Below are 12,460 nucleotides of genomic sequence, written 5' to 3'. Positions count from 1 at the left end.
AAATATGTGAAGTTGTGCACAGCATTCTTACAGCTATCTTTTGTTGGGTTTTCTGGGGTGTTGGCTCTGGATTGTTTCTGTACTTCTTACACAGGTGTGGCAGAATTACAGAGGAGCATTAATCCATATAGTTAGAGCACGCCTTCTGTTCAAAGGAAATACATCTTGCGGAGGGAGCATTCATGTCTGTATGCAAACTGTACTGTGTCTACAGCTGCCAAATAGAAGTGCTTTATGTGTAGCGATGACTGTAATGACTGGTTTGCTCTCTCAGTGCGTGGGATCTCACTGGTGGCTGTTGCGCTGTTCCCTCTTTGGTAGATTGGAGTGAATCTTGGGCCAATGGTAGGACCAAAACAAGGGGAAAAATTCCGTAAAGCTCCAATTAGCAGTTTGCTGCCTTCTGTGCTTTTGAAAAAAAATATATATATATATATAAGATTTTCTAGAAGAAAGCATAGTAAGAACAGAGTTCAGTGTGATGGTTAGAAATTGTGACCTATCAACACAGGTTTCTACTGAAATTGATGGGAAATTATTAGGGTAAATGGTTAAAAAATGCCTGTTTTGCTTTTTAAGGATTCCCTGAAGTAACACAGAAGTGCCTGAATTGATGTTTTGAGAGGTATGAGAACTAGCCCTGTCTGTTATCAACATGCCTCAGAATTCAGTGAGATTTTACTGCACAGTAATGTAGCTACCCTGTGTTATACCTAAAAAAAAAAAAAAAAAAACAACACCTGAAAATACCTATTTGGCATCTGTTGTCAGGGTTACAATTTACTCACATATTTGCAAGTTATTAAGGATTGAATCACTGAATTAATTTGGTACAATACTGTACTATAGCACTAAGGCTGGAGCAAAAAAGTTGGTATGTGGATACAAATTAGAGTTTAATTTCCCATGCAGCTGTTTAATTAGGCAGATGTAAACAGCAGTGATTGCACATTAGCATTGCTATGGTCCCATAAATACAGCCTAGAGAAAATGATACAATCACGTTATCTGCCCTATTAGTGTGTCTGATCAATGCAAGGTAGGTATTTTTTATTTTAGTGTTTTTTTTTTTTTTTTTTTTTTTAATGATTAAAAAACATCTTTAAGTATAAGGTGGATCTTATACTGGACATTTCTTTTTGGTACAAGTGCCGGGATTTTATAAAAAGACCGCACTGCAGGCAGACAGCACTTTAAGTACTAAATGAAGAGCTTTAATGGAATCTACCTACTTAACTATAGTTGCAAGTTAGTGGGTAATTTTGCTTCTGAAGCCTTTACAAGTATATCACAGTCCCTTTGTACAGTAGTAGGGGGTAAATAAAAACCAATCTAGAGAACTGCAGCACTGTTTTAACACTGATAAAGGTCTAACATGTTGACTGTGGCTTAAACTCTGTTTTATATACTTACCCATGTAACAGCGGCACAGAACTGCTTGTTTTGCTTTCTAAGGATACCCTGAAGTAACACAGAAATGCGTAAGTTGCTGTTTTGAAAGGTGTGTGATATCAGGTTAGGCCTTGGAATAACACAATGCATGAACAAAACAGAACAATTGTGCTTTGGTTACAACTATGCATGTCTTTTAACCACCAGCATAAGAACACGACCTCAGTTGGTGCCACTTTTAATGATTAGAAATAATACATTGTAAAACAAAAAGTGAAAAAATTCCAGCGTGATACTTATAAACAAAGAACAAATAGAAAACAAAAAAAAAGATTTTTTGCCTGATTTATAGAATTAATAATACAACAGATCATTAGTCTGAGGTAATACCAGTATGAACTTTTCAGTCCTTCAAGGACTACTTAAAAATTAAGAACAGTGATAGTAATGCATGTTATGTTAAAAGTGAGACTTAATAATTAAATCAACCAAATCCCTCACTCTTTTTAGGTAGGCTGTGGCTGCAAGTATAAAATTGGAAAGAAGCCTGTACAGTAGGAACTACAGCACGGTAAGACTCCTGCATGGCATGTCATTAGCCCCTGTCAGTACTTAAAGCACAGTTATTATGTAAAAACCAGACATTTCAACAGAAAAGACTTTGTTCCAGAATAGCCCTTAAGAAATTTAGAATACTGTTAGTTTGCATAAATTAGCTAAACAAAAGATGAATTCAGAAGTCCAGATTTTGGCATGAGGTAAAACCATGTGCATTTATTTCGTCTGCATTTTAGAATTAGTAAGCATAAAATTAAATACGTTGACTGTAATGAATTCAGTCATACAAGTGCAAGTCTTCAGCTATAATGTATTTTATGGCAGTTTATTTAAAAAATGTACCAGTAAATCATAAAAGAGGGATCATGTCCATTTAACTTTTATTGAAGTATACAGGAGGTTTTCTTTAGAATCAAATATGAGCATGAATATATGGCCAAACGTAAAATCTATCAAATTCAGTGAAAATTTTCTGACTTTAAATAGTAGCTGTAAGAATGACCAATATATATTCTTTGTTACAACCGCCCTCACTCTACAAGTAAAAAAAAATAATAAACATTCAGTAAACATTCTTTCCTAAGGTAGTTTCCCTTATATATCAGTGATTTATCCATTTCTTGTATACATAACTTTTTAAACATACCAATCAGTGGTTCTCACAATTGAAAAATAAAAGCACAAAAAAGTTTACACTCTTGTACAGGTAAATAAAAGATCATCTTGAATTAAACTGTATATCCTTAAGGGCATAGTATAGTTTCAATTTCATTGCCTATTACATAATTAGCTTCTTACATACAAATATTGACATATTTGGCTTGTGCTTCAAAGCCTTTGTGTCTAGAAAGTCCATGTCAATGCAACTCATAACTTGAAATCAGGGGGGATATCTTTACTGCTGCTGGGTTTAACCTGTTCGTGCAACATCGTCTCCTCTGAACTTGTTGTGGCACTGCATTTTTCTGTGGAGTCATCAGTATCTGGATCCAGTCCTTCAGGACAGGGAAGTTTTAGAAGTTCTTCCCGCAACTGAGCTGTGTGACGCTGAATATACAAAAATAAGTCAGTACTGAAGAGCAAAGTTAAAACATGACTTTTCATAACGTTAGAGAATAGAAGGCAACAAAAGGAGCAAGTAGGAAGGGTTTTAATGTATTGTTTCACTGCTTGGATAATCTTTTCTCATAGTTCTCTGCCTTTAAGGATTGATCTTTCCTTTATAGTGACAGTAGCCATCAGGTGCTACTGGGAACAAATTCAAGGCAGGAAACAGAACTGTAGCAAATAAGCTTATCGGTGTAAATGTTATGCTATTTCTCTTGCAGTTGAGTCGCATCTGTGCTCTGATCACAGCAGAAACTTGCCTGCCTTGGACAAGGTAGGTCATAGTCAAAGCTTAAATAATTTGAGTTCACAATCAGATCTGCCGTAGACACAGATTTATGGAGATTAGTATACTGCTCATATTAGCTCACAGGAACTCCATTTTGAAGACCAGCCACATTCAAAGAACACAAGGTGCAGCAATAGCAAAAAGAAATCTTAACAATTTTTCTTATTCCTCAAGGGAAGAAAAAAAAATATCAAAAATACACTTTTAATTGTATGAAAATGTTTGTATGTAGGTCTGTTGTCCATGTGGAAGACACAAAATGCGCAAATGATAATACTTGGCTCGAAAGGAGGAAAACATTTAAATAGTTGTAACTATGTTGATAAAACTTTTTAGAACACAGGATAAAACATAAAGGATAATGCACAAAGTTAATGGGTCGTGGTTTAATAACTGTGCTTATCTATCCCAAAAGCTTGTTTTCTGGCAAGGAATTAAGCTCTAGTTGTAGTGAAGGTTGGTTGTACAACAATTTTATCATAAACAAAAAGCAAGCCAATTCTTAACACAAAAATCAACCCTTTGTATCTTACGTAAGTATTTAAGGAAAAATAGATAGGATAAGAACTAAAGAAAAATCTTGTAGAAAAAAAGGGGCCTGCATATTCACTTTATCTCATGACAGTTGTCCAACTTCACCTTGTTTACACATTTTAAAGTTGTTAGTGTTTGTTGTTGTTGTTTGTTTTTAAATCACTATTACTATAAAACTCAGCTGCTATGCAGTTTCATCAACAGATGTGATCTTGGTTTACAGAACAGAATTGTAAAAGGGAGTCTCACCTTAAGAGCTGCTGCATGGTGGGACATGGTCCTGCCTACCCGCTTGTCACTGCTGTACTGCTGTATGTCTGCTATCCACTCCTCACACTGAGCCATGATCTCCACTCTTTTCAAGTAAAAATGTTTGTGAATGACCTGCAAGCAAAGATTCAGGATGAAAGAACATAGTGTTGTTATCTAAGAACCACATACTTCAACAATACAAAACCTGCAAGACCAAACGTTGAGTCCAAATGGATGTAAGGAGAAAAACCAAAACGCTATGGGGATAATTCAGCATGGAACCAAGAGGTGGAGGTTGGCCTCTATATAGTTTAAAAAGCAAACAAAACACCAACAAACAAGAAATCACACAAAGTTGTGAAATTCTTCTTAGTGTTGGCTTTGTCTTAACAGATTTCTAGACCTCTGCCTGTTGGAAGAAACAATAAAATTAAAGAAATGTTATTGAGGACAGAGGGTTCTTGCCAATATTGCAACATAACTGACAAAATCATCTCTCTCTCTAGAGGTTAGAGAATGTAGCTATTTGTCTAAAGAAAAACTGCATATTGAAAGCACAACAGACTTCGATTCTGGATACATTCCTTATATCCATAATGGAGTTTGGAAGAACTCCCACAGCCTGGCACTTCAGATCCCCTGAGCCTACTTGTCATTTAAGACACCAAAGGGAAGACAGCTCAGATTTGTGAAGACAAAAGGTAGTAAGAGCTGAAGGATGCAAATTCCTTCTGAGACCTAAGCTTCTGGGATGCCTTTACATTTGTATTAACTGAATGATTATCCAGTTGGTAAGGCTCCTAGCACAACCCTACAAAAAAAATGGAGATCTTAACAGCAAGCTAGTCTTAGATAAATACTCAAGAGTCATATTTTCATTTGGGTGAAAATTCAGCTACTGCATCAGAAAAAAAAAGTAATGTTTTCCAATGCACAATTTCCCTCCCCCTTTTTTTCAATAAAAATAAATGCCACTTTTCATAATGATAAGGAATATGTATTCACAGAAGCATTATTGGAATTATCACGAGTTGATAAAGCAATAGGTCAGACTCCATGCTTAAGCTAGTATGAGGGTATTTTTAACACAGAAGCAAGCTATCTTAGCCTTGAACTTTTCCTCATAGAAGCTATCATAGCTTCACATTTCTTCTCACAATCTTGAGGATTTCATCATACTATCCTAAAGAAATGTGCCTAAAAGCACTTGGAGAAAAAAAATCTTTAACTGCTGGTATGCAGGTTAAATGTTTGTTTTCTCATTCCGTAAGACACAGTAGTTCACATGGAATTTTTTTTTGCATCCCAAAGGATGCCTTTTTTTTTTTTTTTTTTTTTAAATCAACAGCAAGAAAGGGACAGGGGGCTGTTTTCTTACTCAGATATCACACTCAGCAGTGTGAATAATCCTAAGATAGTTTTACTTTTTCCATATTTTAGCAGGAAAACAATGGAAAGCAAACAATGGAAAACACACGAGTTTGACCTCAACTTCGAAACGGCTGTAGTTTCAATAGCCTAGAACAAAATGTATTTTTCTCTATTTGCTAGTAGTACCATGAGATGACTCATGTTTGGTCAACCAGTTTGCATTAATATTCACACACATTCTCTGTGCAACTTCCACTCTTCTTTCCTTTGCCATGTATGCTGAAATCCCTGTGATCTGTTTGGACCTGCTCTGAGAACGGAAGTGGACTGGAGACATTGAGAGAGGTCCCTAAATTATTCTGCAATAGTAAGGGTGAGTTTTAGTCTATTTTCAGGCATGTAAACAAATTAGTTTCTTTTAAGTAACTAGTTTTAAGGCAGTGTGAATGGATGAAGGTTAGTATTGGTTTTATCAAGACAGTTGTTTTCAAAGGAGTAGATGTCTTTTATGGCTCCTTTTATGAATAATGTGAAGGCTGGAATTCATTGTAAAGTATTTTTCCAATTTGCATTGTTTTGGCATATCCAAAGTGTTTCCTAATACTTGATTCAAATTCATGTTTCTTAGAAAAATACTTTGCTGTTAGCTAAGCTGATGAAGAGACACTGAATGCCCACTTGTCAGGCTGATCCTACAGTTTCACGGGGATGTAAAATGCACCACCTGGCATTAAGAGTGAGTCAACCCATATGAACCTCTCTATGAACCTCCAGCCCTCCTTACAAGTTTCTGCCTCTAAGTCCCAGTTCCTGTGCACTGCCCAGGGATCTGTGAAGTCAGGTAAATCCTTATTTACTTCAGTCTCTATAGTCAGCTGCCCCAGGGATTAAAGAGGAGGATAAAACAGACATCTTGTGTAAGACATGCTTCCAAGTATCGACATTACTTTCAACACTCCACTAAACAATGATTCTTTGCTTGTACTAAAAAGCAGTTGTAAAAAGGAACATACTTCAAGGAAAATATTTTTTACAAGATCAGTTTCCTTGACTATTCTGACGTAAACAAGGTATTTACTTAGCTTCACAAAACCTACCTCCTTAAAACATGGCGATGGATTTCTGATTTGTTCAAGCATTGCCCACTTGACCGTTGCCTGTCGTATGTTTCCATCATATTCTCTGGAGCTCTGGGTACCACTTGGAGTACCTCTTGAACGTTCATAACCTGGTTCATTAAAATACGGTTCTGCTACCAGTATTAGGGACTGGACAGACACTAACACCTGTTAAGAGAGAAAAATAAGTATTAAAAACACTATGCATATGCCTTTTACAAATATGCCTAATTTTGCTTACCTCATGCAAAAAAACACACTTCTCTGACTAAATAATGTCATTTGTAATACACACAACTTGCAAGTAAGAAATGTCCATGCTCTCAGACTGACTACATGGTTAAAACTTAAGTCCTATGACTGTATATTTAGTTCAATCACTGAGAAAATGACAAAACTAAGATAAAAAAACAAACAAACAGAAACAAATACAAGTAGAAGAAAACATTAAAGGAGTCTTCTGATCATATCCTTTTGTGAAAAAAATGCATTTGTTGAGTTTTCAGTCAACAGTTGTTGATCATTTCTTTCTGTATGCCTAAAAATGGCATTTCCAGCACACAGCACATGTAGGTTTAAGATACCCACTGCAGTACATTAAACAACAACAACAAGAAACTCAGGGCACCTGTTTCTAGAGCTGCCTGCCCTTCCAAGTCTAGATACAATTTAAAGCTGGGAGCCATCCCCTGATTTAGGAGTCCAGTTTGTGAATTTGGATATGAATGACAAGAGTCATTCTTTTTCTGGGAACATGCAGAACACACAGTTTACATCAGATAGACACAGCGTCAGTGACCAAGGCAGTGTCCCAACAACTAGCTAGTTTTGCTCTGTGCCTAACAGCGGCATTCTTTCAGATTTTCTCTTGTAGCAACACCAGCATAAAAACATTCCAGTTTTCCACCCTCTCTGCCGTGTTTATTCACTACACAGACGCAATGCCAAACAAATCATTTCAAAGCAACAGCCAAGAACCCACTCGATGACCCAGGTTAATCCCACCATCACCTCACAGAACCACCTCCTTGTTTCTCTTGGTGCCATGATGCTTTCTGTTTGTAACTGTGTAGTCGATGTGACCTAACTGTAGTACAGAAGGGCCATCTGGCCCTTTACCCCGATGGATAGGACACATGCTTGTGTAGTGGGAAATGTGAACTCGCATCCCCCTTTGAGCTGAGATGGGGAACACATTGTCTCCCTTGCCTGCCAAGTACTGGACTAGCAGCAGCCATGGCTATTTTGCATTCCACCAAAAAACTAAAATGTAGAGAAATACAGTCAAATAGAAAAAAGTGTTCCTCACCAATCAGGTCTCAGCAAGAAAGCGGTCATTTATGACACTAAAAGGCAGAGGAGTACCGTACACATGCAAAGCCCATGTAGAGTACTTCAGGTCCAACACCTCAGACACCTGGGGAGTTTGAGTGATCTGTGGCCTTTACATGTGTCTGGAACTAACTAGTTGGGTGTTGCTTTTTTGAATTTCATACTTTAAATATATAATTTTTAAATAGCTATGGTAGAGAAATTTGATACTATGCAGCATTGTACTTTCTTAGCCTTAATAAGCAGTTGTTGCTCTGTATTATAATTGTAATGAATGAGAAACTCTAAACCAATTTTCCAATTTCATTTGGGTCAGAAAAGTTAATTGCAGGAGCATTTTGGGTGGTCTGACAATAGTTTAATCTTTGAGCCAGAAAAAACATGTAGTACTTGATTCTTTGCAAGCAATTTATTTAGTCCTCCAGCTGTTTTCTATTTAAAAGCTACAAAGTGTTTTTTTCTCCCAGTATGTGGGGGGGACCACTTCCAACAGCTTTCTTACTATTTTCAATCTCAAGCCCTAAAAAATGTTAGCATGTTAAATTTAAATGCTGTATAACATTTCTAATAACCAAATCTAACATATTAATCTAAGAAAAGTATTTCATTGAAAATGTGGTTTCCTAATACCTTTCTACATCAGTTTTATCATTCCAAACTTCAATTCATCTCTTGATTACAAAGTTGAATCTTGGGAAAGTTACACCATGTAAGGAATTACAGCCTAGATCTCCAAATCCTATTTGTCTCTTGTAAGGAGCAAACATTAGGATCTCCAAGGATGGAAATTCCATTATTTCTCTTGGACACCTATCCAAGGTCTTTGGATACCACCAAGGTCTTTGATCATCTTCACAGTGAAAAAGTTTTTCCTAATACTTAATCAAAATTTCCCATGTCCCATCTTGTGACATTTCCTGTTGCTCTGCACCTTTCAGATGTGTCTGACTCCATTTTCTTTACATCTTCCTCATCTCTCTGCCATTGGTCCAGCCACTTTTACCCCATATATAATAATCCACATCTCACCAATTTGGCTACAAGGATACTAAAGGAAAGTGGATCAGAGGTTTTGCTGAAGTATATCCACTGCTCAGCCCTCGTGCAGAGCCAGTCAGCTCACTGTAGAAGAGCAGTAGGTTAGGCAGGCTGTATTCTCACCACTACACCCACAATAGCTGTTCTCTATAATTTGCTTGTCTTTCGTGTACTTGAAAATAGCTTCCAGGAGGATTTGCTCCATAATCTTCCGAAGGACTCCGGTGTTGCTGACCATCCTGTAGCTCCCCAGACCATCCTTTTTGCCTGTCTTGAAGATGCATGTAAGATTTGCCAGCCATCAGGAAGCTCCCATGTTTGTTCTGACCTTTCAAAGATCAGTGATGGCGTTTTGATTCTGTTCCATGAACTTGCAGATCATGAACTTGGTATGAATACTTATTTCCTCTGCTGTGGGTAATTCCTCTTTCTCACAGACATTCCTAGTAGGGACTCACAGACAGGGAAAACAAATCTTAGCCCTAAAGATTGAGGGAGAGATTACCTCTGATTTATCCATGTCGTTCATCTCTAGGTTTCCTGTCCTATTGAGCAGCAGAACCACGCTTTCTTAAGGCTTTCTTTTGCTGCCAACATACTTAAGAAATCCTTCTTCTTTATATCCCTTGCAATTTTCAACACCAGCCAAGCTTTGATTTTCCCAAGAAATTTGGCTAATGTCTTTATATTCCTCATGTGTAGCTCATCTCCTCCTACACCTTCTGTGGACTTCCTTTTTGCAGTTGAGCTAAGGCAGGAGTTCCTTATTTGCCCATGCTGGCTTTCTACTGCTCTTGCTCAACTTCCACACACCAGAGTAGACCGTTCTTGAACCGTCAGGGGTCTGATAACCAGCTCCCTAAAAGCCAATTCCTGAACAAGTTGAAATCTCTTCTGCTGAAGTCCAGGTTTGTAGTTCTACTACGCTGAAACAGAAACTGTACAGTCTTCTAGGATCTGGAACAGAATATGTACCTGGTGCTATGAAACTACTGCTCCAAGTAATCAATCGAGAAGGTGCTATAGGGACCCTGAAAAAGTCACTGCAAGTTTTTGTTTTATGTATGTGCTTATTGCTCAGCACATTTCCATGGCATAAAGCTGAAAATATTAAGGGCCGTTTAGTCAATTATCATAACTTAGTATATCCTGATAAATTCAGGAGTAATTTTAACACTGATTGTTACTGAAGGTAGAATAGCTACACTCTAACCCTCTTCAGATTTATTCCTCGTGGACTTTGGACAATCAATAGCCACTCTTCGAGACATGACCAACAGGAATACTGTTTGGAAAGAGCATTTTGAAGAACCTGCCTACTGGATTGTGTTTCTTTTCTGGCGTGCCAAGGCAATCTAGAAGTCTTGAAGAAAATGAAATCACCTTTCAGAGCCACAAAAAGAACAATCTACAAGACTAAACCTGGCCTGTAACTCACCTTACATGACCTCTAGAATTTATTATTAAGACTCATATATGTAAAGAAGCCAAGCACCAAAGTGAGGACTGGTGGCAGACCATAAATGCAGCAGACTGTGTTTCACTAAACAGTTTTAGCTGTTTCACAGACATAACTGAGTCCGCTATGTCTGTGAAAACTATCTTAATTGGCACTACGCTTTGCACTCATTTCCAAATGCTAATTATATGGCTCTGTGGAAAACTACAGTAAAACAGAAATCAGAGAGTTCCTGTCCCCTAAATGTTGTTTTTATAGAAAGGTATTACATAAAACATCAAAACTTAAACGTACTTGCAAGGCTTTTTCATACACTATACTGCTATCTCATTACGAGCCACCAGCCATTGTTCTTTATTAAAGGATGCAGTCATAAGGATTGTGTTTATTAGACTGAACAATAATGAAAGAGAAGTCTAGACCTTTGGTCTTCTTTTAGTTTTCTGTTAACGTGGCCAGTGGGGCACAAACTGACACAAAACCAGCCAGCTACTTTCAGGCATGTAGCATGCTTTCTGCTCACTTGGATCTTTTGCTTGTTATAGTATGAGCACAGAATAGCTCGGGTTGGAAGGAACCTCAAAGATCATCTTATTCCAACCTCCCTGCCATGGGCAGGGACACCACCCACTAGAGCAACCTCCACTGGCCACCTCAGGAGAAAACTGAGAGAAGTCCAAAGGTCTAGAATTCTCTATGTAATATGTGAGACATTGCTTCACATGACAACTAAGTCAGTCAAATGACTACGTGCTTTTGAGTTGATAGTTTGCTAGCACACATCTCTATTTTTCGTTGTTACTAGCAAAGTAGTCCTGCCCAATCACCCAATAATCAGAATCAAGTACTATATAGCCGCTTCGCTGTGTTTTAAGTAATCTGAAGTGGTTTGTCACACTCAAAAACAAGGCGGCAAACGAGGCACCATCCAACCAACTGGATCAGTTTGTACAATAATGACATGGGTCTCGCCAAAATAACTGGCACATAAAACCCCATCATGAACTTAAGAACATTGGTAAGAGCTGATCTTATAAAGACTTGTTGGGTCATTCAATTTGGAAGCTTACTGCTCTAGGAACCTCTTCAAAGTCTTGAAGTTCTTCATAAATAGGTTTTTGCAATCAAAAGCCCATAGTTAAAGGTCAAATAAGTTAGTACTCCAGTTTACCTAGAGAAAATAACTGGTGAGACGACGCTAGAGAAGAGTTTATAACTGAAGAAAGAACTGATGAAAAAAAATGAGCAAAGTCTTCTCAGTCATCAATAATGGCTATGACCTACAGGAATACAGTGTTCTTTCACCAGCATAGCTTGCTAAGAGCTTAAAGGACAAACTAAGACTTGATTTATTATTGTTCTGAGAAGACAGAACTGTAGATTTTTATAGCAGTAAGCAAATAATTTCTGGCAAATTTTGAGGTTTCAAAGAACTGTTACTGAGAAAATGGCATCCAGTACAACTAAAGCTAAAAAACGGTTCAGTGAAGTCAGACTGCAGTACTTGTTACATGTTCCTCAGAGTCATCCTTGTGGCAGTCTTCAGAACTGCTAAGTTTCAGGATTGGCTTTACTGAAGTTGTTTACAAAAGCACGGTCTCAATACAACTGAATAGGGTCTCTGGGTAATGAAGATCGTTTCAGATTACACATCTCCAACAGAAACTGTGGTAACATAAGCCTACATAAGCCTTTTTTGTCTGTGGTGGTGAATTCCCCGAGTTAGAAATCTGGAAGTGTGTAGCCACTGCCCCAGAATACCAAAATCACCTGCAATACATGATGGCTGTCTTAAATAGCTACGTATTTTGTTACATTATCGGTACGTGCGTAAAGGGCGATGTATGTGCTTATATATTGCTGTGCAATTTGAAAACTACTAATGCAGTATAAACACTACCTAGAAAGAGATTTAAATATCTGTCACAAAAATTCAACTTCTGTTGTTAAGTACAGGGAGGGGGGGGAGGCAGCTTTTCTCTACCTTGCAGCACCATAATCATTCGCAGA

The 12,460-nt window shown here is 37.6% G+C and overlaps 1 protein-coding gene across 6 annotated transcripts in view; it reads right to left on the bottom strand.

Moving 5' to 3' along the window:
- Positions 1–1,614: 1,614 nt before the first annotated feature.
- The window catches only part of BIRC6 (baculoviral IAP repeat containing 6), a 175,732-nt gene continuing 164,886 nt past the window's right edge, over positions 1,615–12,460 (bottom strand). For 5 of the 6 annotated variants that reach the window (XM_035322410.1, XM_035322411.1, XM_035322408.1 and 2 more), the window contains 3 exons: positions 6,601–6,789; positions 4,130–4,264; positions 1,615–2,997 (listed from right to left, as the gene is read on the bottom strand). In XM_035322410.1, coding sequence (XP_035178301.1) covers positions 2,818–2,997; positions 4,130–4,264; positions 6,601–6,789 — 504 coding nt within the window. In that variant the 3' untranslated portion in view covers positions 1,615–2,817. The remainder of the gene's footprint in view (positions 2,998–4,129; positions 4,265–6,600; positions 6,790–12,460) is intronic. The other variant, XM_035322409.1, reaches the window with a different exon arrangement.

This window comes from Oxyura jamaicensis, chromosome 3 (assembly GCF_011077185.1).
Source record: "Oxyura jamaicensis isolate SHBP4307 breed ruddy duck chromosome 3, BPBGC_Ojam_1.0, whole genome shotgun sequence".
Lineage (NCBI taxonomy): Eukaryota > Metazoa > Chordata > Aves > Anseriformes > Anatidae > Oxyura > Oxyura jamaicensis.
Note: the sequence above shows the minus strand (reverse complement) of the source record. Positions and strands in the feature narration are given on the sequence as shown.